Source organism: Cupressus sempervirens, chromosome 1, assembly GCF_028749045.1.
Source record: "Cupressus sempervirens isolate cs-2001-9-10 chromosome 1, ASM2874904v1, whole genome shotgun sequence".
In the NCBI taxonomy this organism is placed as follows: Eukaryota; Viridiplantae; Streptophyta; class Pinopsida; order Cupressales; family Cupressaceae; genus Cupressus; species Cupressus sempervirens.
The window spans coordinates 13,684,156-13,703,933 of record NC_143118.1 but is presented as its reverse complement, the minus strand read 5'-3'; the positions used below and the strand labels follow the sequence as shown (position 1 = coordinate 13,703,933).

The 19,778-nt window shown below is 37.5% G+C and overlaps 3 protein-coding genes across 4 annotated transcripts in view; all 3 read right to left on the bottom strand.

Annotated features, from left to right (window-relative positions):
• The window catches only part of PAT2 (protein affected trafficking 2), a 194,888-nt gene that overhangs the window by 15,364 nt on the left and 159,746 nt on the right, over window positions 1-19,778 (bottom strand). The gene's annotated exons all lie outside the window — the stretch shown is intronic.
• LOC149575924 (uncharacterized) lies at window positions 3,439-5,299 on the bottom strand. The gene is made up of 3 exons (XM_089815983.1): window positions 4,835-5,299; window positions 4,297-4,705; window positions 3,439-4,176 (listed from the first exon to the last, which is right to left on the bottom strand). Exons 2-3 carry the CDS (start codon window positions 4,415-4,417, stop codon window positions 3,611-3,613), a joined length of 687 nt encoding a protein of 228 aa, XP_089672109.1. The 5' UTR covers window positions 4,418-4,705; window positions 4,835-5,299; the 3' UTR covers window positions 3,439-3,610.
• Window positions 5,517-6,565, bottom strand: LOC149575923 (uncharacterized). Its single transcript, XM_089815981.1, has 2 exons — window positions 5,944-6,565; window positions 5,517-5,761 (listed from the first exon to the last, which is right to left on the bottom strand). The coding sequence occupies exons 1-2, from the start codon at window positions 6,534-6,536 to the stop codon at window positions 5,521-5,523; spliced, it is 834 nt and encodes a 277-aa protein (XP_089672107.1). The 5' UTR covers window positions 6,537-6,565; the 3' UTR covers window positions 5,517-5,520.

Sequence of the window (19,778 nt, the reverse complement as noted above, 5' to 3'; positions counted from 1 at the left end):
GCAAGCACAGCATTCCAAAGCTCCACAGGAGAGGCCTAGAAGGCAAAGGGAATGCCAAGAAAGCAGAAGATTTCCCCGTGAGTAACCCATTTCCACTGGAACTGGCTAAGCCAAGGTGGAGCTGGCAAATAAGACTAGCGGTAACAAAGCATTTTATGCCATTGGATGGCAGAGCCAGAGGCTTGACAAAAGGTGTCCAGACAATTTAAAGCGTTTTTGATATTTTCTTCATCCTCAAGAAGCGTAAGAAAGGAATCATCAGCAAAATGACCACTGACTAACTAGGAGGAAGAATCAGGCAAGGAAATGCCATGAACCAGTCTTGAAGACACAGAATGAGCTAACAAATAGCCAAAACCTTCAGCAGCAAGGACATAAAGCACTGGAGCTAGAGGGCAACCTTGCCTGATTGAACAAAAAAGTCCAAAAGGAGAATTATTGATGGTAATGCAAGCGTTAGCATCACCAAAGAGCATCTCCACGGACTGAAGAAAATTGGGGCCAAAACCCAGAGCCTAAAGCATTGCCTAGATGAAGGGCCATTCAATGCGATCATAGGCTTTAGCAAAATCAATCTTTAAAAAGATAGCCTGCTGCTTGGACTTGCGAGCCCATTCCATACCCTCCCAGAGAGCAATGATGTTGTCAAGAATATATCAGGACTTGATGAAGCCAGTTTGCTCAGGCCACACAATTAAAGGCAACATGTGCCTGATTTTAAGAGAGAGCGCCTTGGCAATGATCTTATAAGACACATTCAGAAGGGTAATGGGCCTCCAATTGCATATGTCCTCAGGATCACCAACTTTAGGTATGAATTTGATATTCCCTTTATTTATTATCGCTCCTAAGCTTTTAGTATGGTATGCTTCGAGATAGACTTTGTGCAGGTTAGGACCTATTTGTTCCTAGAGGTGTTTGTAAAATTCACAGGGAAAGCCATCACAGCCAGGAGACTTGTCATCCGCCATGGAGTCAACTGGCTCTTTAAGGTCTCTGAGGGAAAGAAGTTGCTCACAGAAAGCACATTGCTCAACAGCAAGGCGGTTTGGAGTAACAGAGATACACTTTCTGAGAGCCTTCTCCTGAGCAACCGAATTTCCCTGTGAAGCAAAAACATTCTCATAATGATGAATGAAGGCTTGCAGGATGTCAGGGAGACTGGACAGAACAGTCATTCCTTGTTTGATCTTTTTAATCCCAACATTGGTATGATGGGCCCGGAGAGCCTGAAAGAACTCCTTTGAGGCTTTATCGCCAACCTCCAACCAGTGGAGACGGGCCTTGATTTGAGCTCCACGGGCAACATAGTTGATAGCAATTTGCTTGTCATGGCAAAGCTTGGCAAGATTAATTTGCAAATCCACATCAAAGGGGTTGAAGGTGAGAGCCTTGGAGGCTTTTTTGAGGGCGAGGGTGTTTGCTTCATAAGAGCGTTTCCTGAAAATTGCTAGCTAAGGCCCATAGATGCGCAAAAACTGTGCAATTCGAGTAATGGCATCATTCCACCATTGAATCCATCCCTGCTGGGATGGTGGACGTGGCTCAAAATTCTAGACACGTTGGACGTGCGAGATGGTGGAAGTATGCAGCAGTACAGACGTGTTGAGGAAGAACTGAGACTTGGCCACCTTGGGGACAGCTGTTTGCCAAGAAATGACAAAATAGATGGGATACTGGTCGGATAACGTCACATCTGTCAGGGGAATGACAGGCAGATCTCGATCTTTAGAAAAAGAGAAAAAAGATTGCGCAGAGATCATAGCATGATCAAGGCGCTTTAAAATGCGGTCAGAGCCAGCTCAAAAGTTGGACCAAGTGTGCCAGACCCCACTACCCTGGCAGCGGTTTGTATTGGGATCAAAAAGGCCCAATTTATTTCACATGTAGTACCAAGCTTCTCTTTCCCCAGCTATCCATCGAAGGGGCAGAATGCCATCTTTGTCAGAAGCAACTTCAACCATATTGAAGTCCCCACACATGACCCAAGTAGCAAGAGGCAAGTTGTTAGCTAGTCAAACCCACATCTAGGACCTTTCCATAGCATCATTGGAGGTATAAACATTAATGACTCCAAAAGAATGATTGTGAATGGAAAGCAAAAGCCAGATAATTCTATGCGTGGGGTTAGAACCGTGTGAAATAATAGCAAAATGAAGGCGACGTGACAGGAGAGTAACTACACCACCCCGGCTAGGTTCATGCTGAGAAGAAAACAGAATGCCATCCTGCCAAATGACATGGCACGCAGCAGAAAGCATGAAACTAGAAATCTTAACTTCTTGCAGGCAGAGAAAATCTAAATTACCAAGTCTATGACGAGTGTCCCGGACAGAGAATTTTCTGGAGAGGTCGGAAAGACCTCGAACATTCCAAAAGAAGAAGTTCATGAGAACTCTTCCATATCATCCTCATCCTCAAGAGAGGAGTAGCTATTCTGCAAGAAGGTAGAAACCTGGTGGAAGTTAGACGAGAAATCGTCTTACCTAATAGCCTGCCGTTTCACCTCTGGTTTCTCCGCATGTCCAGGAGGACTGCAAGAACGCCTTGTCGCTGATGGCACGATGGAAGAAACTGCAATAGGAGCACGAACCCCAGCCAAGGCAAAAACCCTAGCGGCTGCCTTAATCCCCTGCATACTAGCAAGGTTTGGAACCTGCAAAACCCTCAGAATAGGCGTTGTGGGAGCCACTTGTGGCCCCATGCTAGACGGTGCGAACGCTCCTGTGGGAATAGGAGGAACCGCGGCGATTGCCGCATAAGACGGCTTGGGGGACAAGGGATTCAAGGGACCCTTGCCCTTGCGCCCAACAGTAACCCATTCTTCCTTCTTTCCTTCGGCCTATTTGGCAAGCACTTCTTTAGGCATGGGCTTGACCCTAGGCGTAGCCAGAGGGCAATCCTTGATCTTGTGTTCCGTGGATTGGCACCTATAACAGGTGTTGGGTAAATTCAAGTAAAACACCTTCTGGAAGAAGGTTTGATCTCCAATCTGGATTTCCACAGAATCCTTGAGATCCTTGGAAAGATCAACTTCAAGGCAAATGCGTTGTTGTAGGCAGACATTAAAAAATTTCTCAGGCTCCTTGGTGACAACTTTGCCAAGGGTTTTGGCAATGGACTCAATGAAAGGCCAACATGGCAAGGGAAGACCTGGAAATTCGACCCACATAGGAACCCTAAGCTTTTTATCAATGTTATGGGACTCAGACTCGCCTCTGACTCGGAAAGGTCAAAATCCGACTCGGACTCGGACTCGGCAAGGACTTGAAAAATTGAAAAACTCATGAAATCCAAAGATTTTTAAGGATTTTAAGATTGTTTCTTGCATCTTTTAGTCAATTAACATCAAATACACAATAATTGATATAAATAGAACCTACTTAATACACATACACAATTTTTCATAGATCGCATAAGTATAAAAGCGAATTTTTGAAGGAAAAAAATTGAATAACCACAATATAAAGTTATAAACTATAAAGTAATAAACATAGTGTCACTCCAATATCAAAGACTCAAATGTCTACAACATTCATGGATTACAAAATCCATGGTATCAAATTCAAAGGTTCAAAACATATATCAAAATAACAACTAGAGCCATCCTCTATGTCCTCCTATGAGTGCACCTAAGATAAGTCATGGAAGACTCTAGAGCCATCCTCTCTGCCTGTGTCTGAGGCTGACCCTGAACCTCCTCGTCATCCTCATCATCATCATCCTCCTCACGCACATAATCCTCGTCATCAGCCTCGGATCCATCACTCCTAGCCTCAGGGTCCACTCTGTCTCCTCGTGCTCTAGCCTCCTCAACTGCCATTGCTACTGCCTCAGCCTCTCGATCCACCTGATCTACCCACTCCACATCTTCATCACTTAAGACAGGATCATCCACCTCTGTGTTCCACTTTGCATGAGGATCAACATTCTCTAATACAATCGGAGTTGTATCGGTGCCAAGGATCTGTCTATGGCGAAGGCGAAGGTTGTAGTGAACAAAGACAAGATCATTTAATTTTTGCACTGCCAACCTATTGCGCTTCTTTGAGTGTATGTGCTCAAAAAGACTCCAATTACGTTCGCATCCTGATGCACTAGATGACTGGTTCAAGATGCGAATCGCAATCCTCTGTAAATTTGGCACCTTTGTGCCAAACATCTCCCACCATGCATCTGAAACAAGAAATTTTTGAATCATATCAATAACTTTGAATTTATCAAATTAAGATGGTAATAAAATTACTATTAGAAATTAGGATGTAGAAATTAGAATCAAAGATTTTTAGTGTTTACCAGGCATCAATGCTGTCCTATTTCTTTTGCACAACTCTCGTGCAAATAAGTCCCCTTGAGCTTTCTTAAATAGCTCAATCTCACGGACTATATCTGTGCTAACTGCTGAATTAGGTGACATTCTCTCTATAACATCGTAGAGGCCGCTCCACACTTCATCATCAGCCTTGAAATGCGGGCTAAACTGGTATGCTGGATTAAAGAAGTAGGCCGCTGCATGTATAGGCCTATGAAGTAGATTGTGCCATCATCTATCAATGACATCCCATATAGGCCCATACCTATCTCGATTCCCTGCAAGAAAAGTGCGAATGGCCTCCTTCACCCTATCCATGCCCTCATAAATGTAGCCCATTGAGGGCTTCTCTCCATTAGCTGTTCGTAGGAGAACAATAAGCGGCTTTACAAACTGCAATCATTATGAAAGTTGGAAAAGAAATAATCAGCTTTAAGTTTTTTCTTTAAAAAATGAACAATAATTTATAACATAATTTCATAAACAAAATAAAGTTGAAATGAGGACAAAAAGGAAAATTACCTTCACAATATCAGCAATAGGTGTCCAAAAAGAGGGCTCGTCAAAAATATGATCAGCTGCAGCAATCCCTGCAGTGATCTTTGCATATGAGGATGCAAGCCACTCCTCACTAACAAACATACGTCTCAAACCTCCCTTTGAATCAAGCAAGGATTTCAATGTGAGGAAGTTGGTTGCAAATCTAGTGACCCTTAGACGAGATAACTCCCTTTGCTTATTGTGTTTCCTCATGAGGTTGAGGACCCATGTATGATTATATATGAATTTGCATACACTCCTTCCTCGCTCTATAACTATTTTGATCCAAGTGAGTTTACCAAGATCCTCTAACATGAGGTCAATGCAATGAGCGGCACAAGGGGTCCAAAATAGGTGAGGGTGTCTCTCTATAAGAAGCTTTTCTGCAGCAACATAATTTGCTGCATTATCAGTAAATATTTGCACCACATTCTCCGCACCTACATCCTTTATCACTTCATCCATTATCCCACAAAGATATTCAGCATTCTTTGTTTTTCCCGAGGCATCAATGGATTTCAAAAAAACCATGGTACCTAAAGAAAAAGAAACAAATTAGTATAATGATTAATAATGAATCATAATTTATAAATTCAAAATTTATAAACTTAATCACTTAAGTACAAGTTCTACTTCTAAATTTTTAATGTCTAAGACTCTAAGTACAATTACAGTTTACCTGATGAAGAAACAAGAAAGTTGAGGAGTGTTCTACTCCTATCAGTCCAACCATCAGTCATGATGGTGCAACCTTTTTTCTTCCACACCTCACGCTGCTCCGTGATTTCAACTTGTACATCAGCCACCCTTTGGTTCAAAATAGGGCCTCCTAGCTCTTCAGCACTAGGGGCTTTGAACCCCGGACCACAAACAGCAACATCATCGATTCCAATTTGCCAATAAGGGGACCTAAAACAAATAGAATAAAATTTCAAGTTAAACAAATTAGTATATTATAAATAAATTTGAAAACAAAATACAAATTAAAATAAACAAAATAAAAATATTATTGAAAGCTGAAAGTTGAAAGCTGAAACTTGTAACTTTGAAAGCAAAAGAAGACTTAAATTTAAATTTACATAAATAATTACCTTGCTGCATTGAATGAAATGTTGTTGTAGATGAAGAAGTCCCCAAGTGCCAATTTTGCATAATCATGTTTATCCTTGTTCCAACCCATGCCCTCAAGCAATGGCTGTGAACCTGGAGCCGTGCGTGGAGCAAACATAGAATCAAGTGTCGATTTTTGCTTATGAATGCGAGGCCCAATGCTCACACTCGTAGAAGCAGTGGTATCCGTAGGTGGAGCAGTGGATAATGGAGAGCGAAAACTAGAAGACCCCTGTTGGGCTCCGGCTAGTTGTGCCATTTCTTCATGTTGCTTCTTTTTCAATTCTTTTTGCTCCATTTTTTCCTCTAGAAGAGTTTGGATGTCTCGCATAACATCTTGGGGTACATCTTCGCATTTTTTAGCATCACGTCTAGGTATATGTGCTAGGTGATACTTCAATCTATTTATTCCTCCCCCATTATATACCACACCACAATGCCAACATGTAACAACTCCCTTTTTGTGCCCCGGGATGGCATGTTTCCAAGCCCTATCCCTTGCTATTGCACTTGGGTCTGCATTAAAGTTAAATGGAGGCCTATTTCCACTTCCCTCACCTTGTTGTTGAGACATTATATCAAATTTCAATAAGTTACTGTTCACTGTCAGCCTGCTGCAATATGAATGTAAACAAAATGAGAAGTAAAAAAATAGTAGACTAGTAGTAGAGAGTAGAGACCAAACAAATTTAAACAAAATGAGAAGTGAAAATACTTAAAAAAATATGAATGTAAAAGTTTAAAACATAGTATAAAACAACACAAAGAAATGCAACAACAACTTGTAGCTTACCTCTTCAGACAAACTTGCACGGGTGTTTGTTCGGAGGCGGCGCCATGGCATTCAGAAGCAGCAGCAAGAGAACCAGAAACAACTGGTTCACCACTGGCCAGAGCCATTATATCCTAACCTAAAAGCTCCCGCAGTAATTACGGTTTGACAAGTGGTGCCTACAGGAGGAAAGCTCAAACGAAGAGTCGTACACAAAAAAATTGGAAGTTCGCATGAAGCAAAAAACCCTAGCAAAGCGAAAAACCAAGATGACTATCTTGAATTTAATTGAAATATGATTTTAATAACTATAATCTAAATTATAAATATAATTATAAGTTAAACAATTATTAAACTAATATTAATAATTGTTTTGATCGGTCACGTCTTTTGGAGATTAAAATGAATGGGTATATAATGGAGAACAAATTTAATGGAAAGGACATCAAAAAATAAAATGGAAAATATGATAAGAAAACATATAGAAATCCGGGGAAATAATCAATACTACACAGATTTCTAGGATAATGTCCTTATTTCCAAATTAGAGGAACTGGGGACATTACAGTGGTATCAGAGCTTCGGACCTACCATCCTGTTGGGTATAGTCATATGTTTCATCAAAACATAGAAAAGATATACAAATGGAATGATATTTGTAGTTCTGAAAATTTAATCAGATTTGGAGAAAATTTACAGAATATAATATATTTCATTTTGTACTGTCACTTTTGAGAAGACGGGTCTTAGCATACTAGTTGAGTATATTAAAGTCGGAAAATTGAATTCAGAAAGCCCAAGGGAAGACGTGATTATTGAAATCTAAATATTTTGTATCCTAACAAGTTGGGAATGTCCATAAAATACCAATTTGAAGAGCTTTAACACTACGGTTTTTGAACATCGGCAGACATAATATTCAAAGGTTGAATTTAATATGTGTTCTCAACAACGCCTAGGCAAAATATTTCCTTGGACCTGATGATAATATCTGGGCATAATTATGTAAGGGTTGTCAATGATTTTTTGAGCCCCGTGAAGGGGAATATATTAAAAATAGTACCAACCATCAGTGGCAAATAGTTGCAAATATGAAGACTGTTATATCCTCTGCAGCTGAAACATCGGAACAGGGAACAGATTCATCTATATGAGGACATAATGGTGATCAGTTTTTGAGGATTACTATCATAACCAAGAGTGAAAGAGTTGTTGTGCATTAGGAGAGGAACGTCGAGAAAGTCATTATTTCTGTGGCTTTCAATATTATGGTTAAAGCAATATAATTGGCTCTTCTATTTCCAGAATAAATATCTATTGATGAGAGCTATGTTTAGTAGTATCCACTGTTGGGCTCGAGGTATGCGGTTTCTATCAATTCCAATCTGCAAATACAAGTGAAACATAACAACGGAAGTCTGTTATACAGAAAGATGAAATGTGTTTTCATAATTTGATAACGTCACCTTGTACCTCATCACGATCATATATCATATTTCAGAATGTACAGATTTTATCAAACTTTATCACAGAACTTTCAATCTTGTCTGCCAATCAGAGAAGTCATAGATCTGGTTTTGATCTGGTTTTAATCTGCAGAATGAAGTCACAGATAGCTGCAATTCTGATCACATGGATTGGTTCTTAATCTTTCATTGGTTGTTTTTTATAAACTACGTCATTGTTATGAATAAATGATTCAAAGTAGTTTGTTAGTTGCTCGCAGTGGTTCAAAATTAGATGGAAGGTTGAAACTTCCCAAGTAAATCTAACCGCCCAGTCAGTTCTCCTTCTGTTGCCGATAGAAAGAGAAGTATATTTATATGTTTGAGTTGATTGGACAAAAAGTGTGGATAAAGATATATAACCAGATCTATTTATCTGATAGATAGACATCAGAATTATAAAAGGAAGATATCGGTTATGATGAACCAGTGTTGAGTACGAGTAAAAGAGTGCATCAAATTTAGAGAGACACAAGTCTTGTATAATTCTATTAGTCAACACATTCATTCATATGATTATGAAATAAGAGACTATTGAGCAGTGATTTCAAATTGAAGGGAATGGCAATTAATTGAACGACTCATCATGGTCTGCAGCAGTAATTTAAGATTGCTAACTCTGCTATTCCAAAACAATTGTTATCAACATGATATTTCATGTTATGACAAATGCACTTAATGGGACCTGAAGTATAGTTTTTAAGTCATTGCAAGAAAGATATTGAACTTCTAGTATCTTTAGAGAGAAACTACGAATGCAATAAGCAATAAAGATGATTAAATTCTTTGAACTAAAGCTTAGTTTCTTTAGAGAGAAACTACAAGTTTCTTTAGAGAGAAACTGCAGGAGACAATATATATATTGTAAGGATTAAACATATGCATATGTCACAGGGCCTTGGTAAAGGAGGGATCATTACCAAGTGATTAATCAGAGATCCCTAGAGGCCTTAGGGTGAGATAAAGTCTCTCCTAAGGATTAAATAAAGAGGGATAGTCCTAAAGGGACATCCATACAGGCCTGGGATGGGATAAAGTCTCTCCAAGGATCCTAGAGATGAGTACATCCTAAAGGGATACTCATAGAGGCCTAGGACGAGATAAAGTCTCTCCTAAGGATTAAATAGAGATGGATACTCCTAAAGGGATATCCATAAGGACTTAGGACGAGATAAAGTCTCTCCTAAGGATTCTAAAGAGGGATAATCCTAAAGGAATATCCACAAGGACTTAGGACGAGATAAAGTCTCTCCTAAGGATTATCAACACTCATCATGGATCAAGTTAATATACAATCGAGAGTACAAATATGTTGCAACACATCCAGATAAGTGTCATTGAATTGTTTTGAGTATTTTAATTTAGTATTCAATTTTTTATTTCTTTTAGCTCTGACATGTTTATAGTTATGAATTTATTCTAGTAAGTTGTTAGTAATATCATTGTTCTAATCAAAGTGAAATTACTGTTTCAAGGTGCATCAATCAAATCACAAGTAGAGAATAGTGAATTGCTTGAGGACAAGCAATTTTGGGAAGGGTGGACTGTCATGTCCCTTATTTTTCTAATAAAATTCAATAATATAATAAGTTAAAGAAAATTATTAATTTTATAATCTTAAAAGAGAACATAATATTATAATAATTATGTTGATCATAATATTATAATATGATGGTAACAAGAAGGAATAATTAACAAGAAAACATAATATGATAATAATATTATAATATTGTTATTATTAAATATATTATAATATAACAAGAAGGAATATTTTAATAAAGGATGATTATAATAAAATATAATACTATTAAAAGGTAATATAAGATAATGTCAAACAAACCTTATTAATCAAAGGTGAAATATGATTTTAATAACTATAATCTAAATTATAAATATAAGTATAAGTTAAACAATTATTAAACTAATATTAATAATTGTTTTGATCGGTCATGTCTTTTGGAGATTAAAATGAATGGGTATATAATGGAGAACAAATTTAATGGAAAGGACATCCAAAAATAGAATGGAAAATATGATAAGAAAACATATAGAAATCCCGGGAAATAATCAATACTATACAGATTTCTAGGATAATGTCCTTATTTCCAAATTAGAGGAATTGGGGACATTACATACAAGATAGGACATTGGAATTACAAGGCCAGCCATGCCAAAAGCAACTTGCAATAAGATTCTAAGACAAAACCATCCAGACCAAAACATAGGTCACACATAACATAAACCCATCCTAATAAGAGATAAACATTATGTGCAATACTCGAACATGAAGCATGAAGCATGATCCACTCCAAGAGAGAGCAGGACCATGGGTACGCTAAACATTTCCCAATGCCAGATCCGCAATCACCGAGACAACTTCTATAATCATTTCAAACAAGTAGCCAAAGAACAAAATCACTTGTCAATTGTCTCTGGACCTCCACATCTACATTGAGATCCACACTTCACGTCAGATGCCTTATCACTTGCTAATTGTCCACGTCATAATCCATCACAAGGCATTTCTGGACTAAATCAACAACTAATCATAACTCAATCACTTGGTATCATTGTTTATGAATCGCAAGGAACAATTTTTGGATCACTAGGAAGCAACACAACCAAGACTAATACCATAATACAATTCAAATCACATATGTACATCTTCAATCTTTATTATTGGAATAGGAACCTTGCACAGAACACAATCAAATAAGTGTCATCCTCAACTATATATCTCTAATACTAAACCATAGACCTCTAGACCTAAGAATATAAAACTAGTACTGAAAAATATCATTCCATCATGCTCACATGATCTCCAAAATACATACTCGTCTTCCATTCTCCTATAGCACTGAATGCATACATGTCTTCCATTGTTTTGTACCACTAACTACGTACCTTTCTTCCACTATTTTGTAGTACTAACATGTCCCACACACAAACTTACTTCTTCCAAGTCAACATCCTTCCAACCAAACAAATATACTTGATCATGTCACTTGCAAAACTTCCTAAATTCTACATTAAATTGCCTTATGTCCAAACTTATTGTAATGCTTGCATCTTTTTTTGAATTCTACATTCATTAGCTTTGTGCTCTACTGTACTGTGAGAAAAATAAGTTGTATTAACAAATGGATACCTAAATGAATAGGAGGTCTCAGATTCATCAACCTTTTTGTCTTTTGCCTGTATCTAATCTACTAAAACTTTTTTCTCTTTCACCGGCTTTGGATCTACCAAATTCTTTTTGTTTGCCACCTACTTCCAATCTACCAAATCCTTTTTATCATCCACCTTCTTCATGTCTTCCATGTCCTTTTTGTCATCCATCGGTTTTTTGATTCATTCTTCCGGTTTTTTAGATTAATTCTTCCTTCCCTCAATGTTTTTCAGTAATAAAGGATCTGATTTGTCTTGTTTGAGTTCCATCTCAACTTCATCTCCCCAACTTCCATTCCATTGAATAAGAGAACACAAATTTTCAAATTTGTTTTCAATAAAATAGATATTCCTAAAGTCCTCCAACTTTCCGCAACCCTTTTACCAATCTTTTTCTCTTTAGTGACACAACCATCATTTTTTAACATAACTTCACAACCTTTCTTATACATTTGACTAACAATTAACTAATTATGTTGCAAACCTTCAACATAATAAACATCACCAATATTATGCTTCCTTCAAAGTCTATGATTTGTGCTCTTCCATTTTCTGCAAATTTGGCTACTCCTCTATCATATTCTTCCAACTTAATTAATATTTTCTTGTTATTTGTCATATGGTTTGAACATGAAAAATGTACAATCCATGCATCTGCAACAACTCTAGCATGTAATGCCAGAAACAAAGATTCCTCAATAGTTTCACCAACATTTTCAACTTTTGAGAAGTGTTCCTACATGGAACATAAACTCTTTTTACTCTTGCCTTTAAAATTTCTTCTTTTCCCAAAATCACCTTTATTTTAATTGTTTTTTCCATCATCTTCCAATTCACTAAAATATTCCTTATACTTGCAATCATTAGCAAAATGTCTTATTCTTCCACAATTAAAGCACTTAAGAGATAACTTACCTTTGTATTTACCAGTGCCTCACCCGAATCTTCTTGAAAGAAATGATTAAGCTTCCTCCAACATCCTGCTTGTCTATAGCTCAACTTCTTCAGCGTTTTTAAATGTAGTCTCTCTCCTTTTCCTCTCAACATTGATAAACTCAAATAAAGAAAGTGAACCAATAAGTTGATCAACTAAATACTGACTTAGATAATTGATTTCCCTTATTGACCATGCCATTGGTATGAACTCCTTTAGGAGAGTTCATAAGATCTTAAGAATAACATCTTTCTCTTCCAGATGTTCACTAGTAGCTCTGATTCTATGAACATCTCTAACCCTGTTATATGTAGCTTTCAACACTCTCATCTTCTGCCTTTTTTATGAATGCATACTTCTACTTTAGGTTCATCAACCTTGCTTGTTTTCTCTTTGAATTTCTTTCGTATACCAAAACCAACTTGACCCATATCTCTTTAGCTCCTTTCATACTTTTCACCTTTCCAAATATTGTGTCGCAAACTGCTGAAAAATATTGCTCTTGTTTTTACATTAGCCTCCTTTTTCTTTCTTCTAGATAGTTAAAGGTCTTCTAGGAGGTGCATTGAAGCTAGTTTATATAACCTCCCAAATACCATTTTGCACAAACACATTGCATGCTCAGAGGGAAGGGTGAATTAGTATAAACCAAAGAGCAACTTAACTAATCAACTCCCTTAAATCGTCCAGATAAAACATTAAGCAAATAATGAACAAAAAACAACACATGAGCACCAAGATTTTTATATGTGGAAAACCAAAACTAAGAAAGTCACAGTAAGCACTTGCCCACAAATATAAATCACTGATGTATTCCAATCACAAAGATATATGGAGCTCACTAGTCCGAACTTGCAAGAGAGGCTCATTGCAGATTTGACTCCTTTATCACTGGCTGGATTCTCAAAAAAGTCCAATGTTTATAGAAATATCATTGCAAAGAGCTAGACTGAAAATCCCTACAAGGGTGGCTCTAGCTTACCTAAAATTCTAAAGAAAGGTCAAATGACCTCACAGGTTCATGACGTCGTGGTCTTGTTACAACAAATTTGTGGTTCTCCAGATGTGTCTTCTTTTGAAAAGTGGATGTATTTTTATATTCAAATTGTTTTCAAAGGGTCCCAATTCCTAGACTGGGCCAAATTGATTGCTAGCTCTTTGAGAAACCAGCTCAGAGGAGCTTTAAGCATGAAGAAGGATTTCTATATGTCTTCATACTTAACATATATGCTGGCCAGTACTCAAGATTTGCAATATCTACCTCATGAACCTTGGACAAAAAATATCACTATATATAATTACTACCCTGTGTTACATAGAGACTAAGTCTTGGAAAGTTTCAGGAAGGTTCATGACATTTCCTCAAGAAAATTGTTTTTTGAAATGAAAGGTTCTCCTCACCGAAGATTCTCCTCTGAATCTCGGAAATTTGTTCAAGCTTTTGGTAGCATGTACATCCGATTCCCCAAGTTCACTTACATAAGGATAGGTGGTTTTAATGAGGAACCATTAAGACTCCCTACATTTGCCCTTGATTGTTTCATCTTGGCGGAGGTATCTTGACAATTAATTTCAGTCATAAACAAGTTTTCCACTGATGAGGTTTTTGATGTCATTTTCCTACTCAAACTAGGCAAATTAACTTGCAGGAGTATGGAGGATGCTACATGCATAAGCTCAGATTTAATAAACTTTCATCTTGGGTCATATCATGCTAGGCAAAACTTTGATAGTAAAACGATATCTCATAGCTTGTTTGAGTCCACTAGAGGTTTGGAGGAGAGAATATAGCAAGCTCACCATTTCTCAAATTAAGCTCTCTCATTTAGATTTGGATATAGATCTCTCTGATGTTCAAGAAGATAAATCAGATTGAACAAGCACTCAAATAACTGAGTCTTTGATTTATTGAAAAGATATTATAAACTGGGATTTTGAGGAAGAAGACAATATTCTTGAAAGAAAAAAGACCGTGCTTGAAAGAACTAATTCTTGGCTGATAATGAAAAAGACCCAACGTGCTAGAAAATCAATTGATTCTTGTTCTAGTGTTCATTCAAAATCTGCTAGTAGAAGATCAGCAAGGATTAACAGGATGCAGAGTAATAATCCTCCCCTCGTGCAAAAAGCTCGTTCTAAGAGCAGGACCAAGATCGCGGCACCTGTTGGGTCTACTGAAGCTATTCATGTTAATAGTGAAGCAGACAAGGATTCGGGCGGTACGCTCACTGATAATCTTCAACGGGTCCAGATGACTGTGGAAACCTCTCCTTAGAGGATAGAAAATTTGAACTCCGGTTAAAGGCAACGAATCTCAAAAAGTTCATGATTCCAAACCAAATTGGTTGGTGGCCTCAATTAACAAAAAGAGGAGCCTAGTTCAAGTTTGCGTTCTCGTCGACGACATTGTGAGTAAATATACTACCAAAGCCCCAAAATCCAAATGAACTGAGCTCAACCTAGATAATGTTTGACCAAGAAATTTGACCAGGGAACAAGCAACAGCATTGTTGAGGTGGCCACTTATAATCACAAGGATGATACAGGTGCGCTGGATTTGAATAATTTTGAGATTACTCGCACCAATTTGGTAGTGATCAATCAGGAGACAAAGGAACATTGGGTAGAATCATCCATGAAGCAAATTATCCTGCAATCACAAAAGGATGGTGTTGAAAAGAGGAAATTAAAGGCAGAAGTCCATGCAATGGCAGAATATATAAGGTCATTAACAGGAAAGAGTTCAGCAGCTGATAGTTCTTCTCAGCCCACATTGATCCCAATACATCGGAGAATCAATAGTTGATGAATGAGTTAAAGAAGGGAAAGGCCATAATCTTTGTCGTCCATAATTGGATAGACTATGTAATGAATCTGCTTACTAAGTTTATACGGGAACTGCACAACATATTTACTCTTGCTGAAGTGGTGATAGGTGAGGCTCATATACAAATTACAGTATGGAAAACAAAATCTGAAAGATTATCAACTATGGTGACTTAGCTAGCAGACGTGGAGGAATATGGTCTGGATAAATTCCTGGAGGAAAACCCATTACAGCTGGTTGATGCAGGGCTGATCTATATACTGTGAAAGAACATAGCTTGGCAAATCTCTAATTATAGTTTTGCCATTTCCTGCATTCAGATTTGACAAGGAGTTCAAAACAATTCAGAATGGCGTGAACAAAGATTTGCAAAGTATCAGTTCAACTCCTTTGGCACCTTTCAAAGAAAGAGGTTTAGATGTGAAAACACTGGTTAAGCAATATGAAGAACCCCTAAAGGCAATCAAAAATGGAGAGGACTTGGCCATGGCAGATCTTACTAAACTTGCTAAAATAGAAACTATGATCAACATGTGCAGCCAGCAACTTCCAGAATATTTAGATGGAGTCACCAAAGTGAAACAAGACATGGACACTTGGAAAAACCACTTGCAAAGCATAAAAAGCCCAAACAAGAATGCCATGTCAGAATTCATAGGTACATACAAAGTTTGGAAGCTTGCATAGGGACCCCCTATCCAGGACAATGATGAAGAAGAAGGAGAGCTGCTGAAGAAGCACAATGCTGATTCTATTTAGGGAATCTTTGCTTTATGTTCTTTTCAAGTTCTAGTTTTAAATCAGTTACTTTTGGGGTTTGTGTACCTGATGAAAAACTCGATTATTTTAATTGTTTTTAAACTATCTGAGAATCGGGTTTTGATAGAGATTCTCGGACATTACTTTATTTAAGCTAGAAATTCAGTAATGTTAAGGGTTGGCAGTTTTTGATGGATATCATACTGTGAACTATAAATCTAGTTTAGTCGTCGTGCGAATGTTTTGAATTTTTCAGCATTATACCAAAACAGGATTGTTTTTGGATGAAAAAGATCTTATACATATATATTCAAGGATTGTATGCTTTGGATTGTTCTCTGTCGGTTTAGTATTGAATCAGTATTGAAGTATTGGGTCTCTTTTTGATGTTGGATATTTATATGGTGCATATGTTAGATAATCTTTTTATTTCATATTTCTTTCGAATAAGCAATTGATAGAGAAATTGTGCATTCTCTCCATTTTATCCAATTCTTGATTTATTTATTTGTTTTTATTTGAATTCCCTCTATCCAAGAATAGATGGGAAGCCTTATTACTTTCTGGTTAAAAGTAATCCTTATTTAAGAGTGTTTTCATTGAAAATCTAAATAAGGGAGTTGAACCTTACTAAAATTCAGAGAGCAATTGAAGAAGATAGTATTCCTCAACTGTTGGAAGATTGTATTTGTCTTATGAATTTGGGAATAGAGGCTTTTGATTATTTGTTTTCTTAAAAGACAAATCTGTTTACCAACAGATTTTTGGTGACTCTACTAGGGAGTCGAGCAAATAAGATCTAGCAGTTCACAAATAAAGGACTAGTATCATGCTCCAATGTGGTACTCCCACATTATGATATTTTCCCTGTTTTACAGCCTAATATTGGTTTTAATAATACTCAAGAAGATATCATATCAAATCTAAACGAAGTAGCTTGGAGAGAAAGAGTAAGTAATCAACAATATGCGCAAGTTGCTCGAGTCTTAGAAAGAGAAGAAGAAATTGGTGAGAGACCGAGAAGTATTCCTGTGGTTCAAGAAGTTGCTGTAGTAGAAAGGTTAACCCAAGAACCGAAGAAATTAAATAAGAAAGGTTGATAAAACTGGTTGAGAGAAGACATACTAGGACAGATAGAGATAGAGGCCTAATCGATGATGACTTTGAAGCTTAAAGTTAATTGATTTCAAACCCGATCACACTAAAAGAAGGAAAAAGAAAGTTTGGTCGATTAGCAAGCCTACATCTCCACCACCTCCCATACAGCCATGTCTTGTTTTACAAGCCCTTGATATCTCTGTTATTGTAGTTCCCTTCTTCATAAATGTTCAACCTTTAAACATTATCAATCCACATATGGCTTTCTGGGGTCAACAAAATGGGCCTCTCCAACTCAGAGCGAACCTTGGAGCTATGCCGAAGGGTGCTAAAGACTTTTTGCCCAAATTCAATGGAGACAGTAAAACTTTAGCTAAAGATCATCTAAGCTCTTTCAAAGCAGCTTGCAGGACTGTGGACGTCCCTACTGAACATGTTGTTGTTCCACTCTTCGTTCAAACCTTTACCGATGTTGTTGCTGACTGGTTTAATCATCTCCCGCATGCCTCCTTAACTAATTGGAATACCATGACTCGTGCGCTTGAAGCACGTTGCAAAACTCCCAATGATGGAAATTCTCTTCTTATCCAATTGTCATAGCTTAAGAAAGAAATGCACGAACCTATGAGGGACTTCGTGGCTAAATAAAACAAACTTCTAGAAAGAATTCAGCCTCAAGACCCAATGCTAAGAATCGGAAAGGATTCTTCATAGGAGCGATGCCCCCTGATATTTCTTTTCAGATGAGAAGAAATGTACCAGCTGATTTGACTGGTGCCCAAAGATTAGCCATTGAATTAGAGGATGTCTTGATAATTGTATGAAAATGGAGGAGAAACGTTCAAACTTCAAACCCTCAGGCCTCTACAAGTATAGAACCTATGGTGCAAAGGTTAGTTAATGATGTTGTCACCCTAAAGAGACAACAAGGTAGGCCTTGTATTTATCTAAACCAATATCAGAATCAAGTTGGATGGAACAATTTCCCTACACAGCAGGGAAGGGGTAATTATTAGTTGCCTGGCCCACAGAATAAGTTGCAGATTGAAGCCCCCCCCGGTAAAGAAGTAATGTGTTATTTTCACCTTACTATAGATCATGATGGTGAAACATGTACAAACTGGCTAAGACACAGATGAAAGAGACCGAAGGTCAAACATGGGATTGCTACTGAAGTAGAATCGGATTCACCTGAAACGAGCACCTCACAAGCATTCTTTCTGGAATACGAATCTGATTCAGACCAGAGTGGAGATGTTTTGTTAGCCACAAATGATCCCTCATGTTCTATATTGACAAAAGGTCAAAGGGGGTCCAAATTTACTCCTGGAGTGGGCTCAAGTTCACAAGGTACGAAAGTGAAAGACTCATCTCAGCCTACCAAAGACCCCCCTCCCCCAAAAACTGAACATGTTTTTCCTAAAAAGAGTACTGTAAATTCAAGTTCTTCTGCTTCCTTTGATATAGTTCAATTTTGTAAATCTTCTACTATTACTATATCTACTATTGATTACTTCAAATCTAATCCTAAGGAATTAGATAGACTAGTTGAGTTTATAAAAGGTGAGTCATGTAATAATTCCCAACTCATTGGAGAAACATCTCATTCTACCGAAACACTTATTTCAACTAGTGGACGTACCCTGAACAACCCAATAGACCTTGAAAGTCCGATGATTCTTGAGATAGATAGTCAGGATAGGAAACCTAATCCTTTCTATATTTCCCTATTACTCAATGGGAGAAAACTTAGCAATTGAATTATTGACTCCGGTGCGTCTGATAATATAACGCCTCCTTCTGATGCCAAAGCCCTAGGACTGACCCTTAATAAAAATTATGGGAAATGTTATTCCATGGATGGTAAACAAGTACCTCTAATAGGTCAGGTAAAGGATGCACAAGAAAACTTGGCAGCATATCCTAACAAGAGACTGAAATTAACCATTTTGGTGGCTGAAATACCAGCAAGTTATGGAATGTTGCTCAGTAAAACTTTTTGCAAAGGCATGGGCGGTGAGATAAAAATGGCCTACTCTAAGGCAGTTATCCCTATTGGTGACAAGAAGGTTCGTTTGACTCCGGAGGAGAAAAATAAATACACAGTGTTTCCTTCAGATGAACCAAAACCTCACATTTTGTATCAGGAATGTCAGTTTGATAATTACTTTATTCAGTCTAAAGAAGAGGTAGATCACTTGGAGGAAGAAGAAATGTGGAGTATGGAGTTTGATGGAAGTTGCTCTAGTTTTGGATCAGGAGCTGGTGTTGTCCTAATTTCCCCTAAAAGAGACATGTCAACACATTCTTTCAAGTTAGATTTTCCTAACACCAATAATACTTCGGAGTATGAAGCCCTTCTTTTGGGATTGCATGAAGCGAAGTTGAAAGGAACAAAATCACTCATTGTAAAAGGAGATGCTGAACTAATTGTAAAACAGGTTCGAGGTGTCTATGTTGTGAAGAATGACCGGCTGAAACAATATCGAAACCTATTGTGGGACAATATTGAGTCCCTTGATGCATTCAATATCAAAGCAATCCTTAGAAGCGAGAATTCCCAAGCAGATTCTTTAGCAGTATCGGCTTCATTACTTCTTCGACATCCAGAATTTGATAAGAAGCAATGCAAGATTGAGATGGTTTATCGTCCTAGTGTGCCCGATAATGTAAGTCATTGTGTCATGTCCCGTTTTCTTAAATAGGATAATTTTATAATAATTAAATGTACAATAATTAATTATTAAATAAAA

Bases quoted from the DNA above. Each gene is read 5' to 3' on its own strand.
- LOC149575924 (XM_089815983.1), bottom strand. From the start codon at position 4,417: ATGTCACCTAATTCAGCAGTTAGCACAGATATAGTCCGTGAGATTGAG. The intron at 4,177-4,296 runs GTAAACACTAAA...TTCTTGTTTCAG, and splicing joins TAGGACAGCATTGATGCCTG to ATGCATGGTGGGAGATGTTT.
- LOC149575923 (XM_089815981.1), bottom strand. From the start codon at position 6,536: ATGTCTCAACAACAAGGTGAGGGAAGTGGAAATAGGCCTCCATTTAAC. The intron at 5,762-5,943 runs GTAATTATTTAT...TATTTGTTTTAG, and splicing joins ATTTCATTCAATGCAGCAAG to GTCCCCTTATTGGCAAATTG.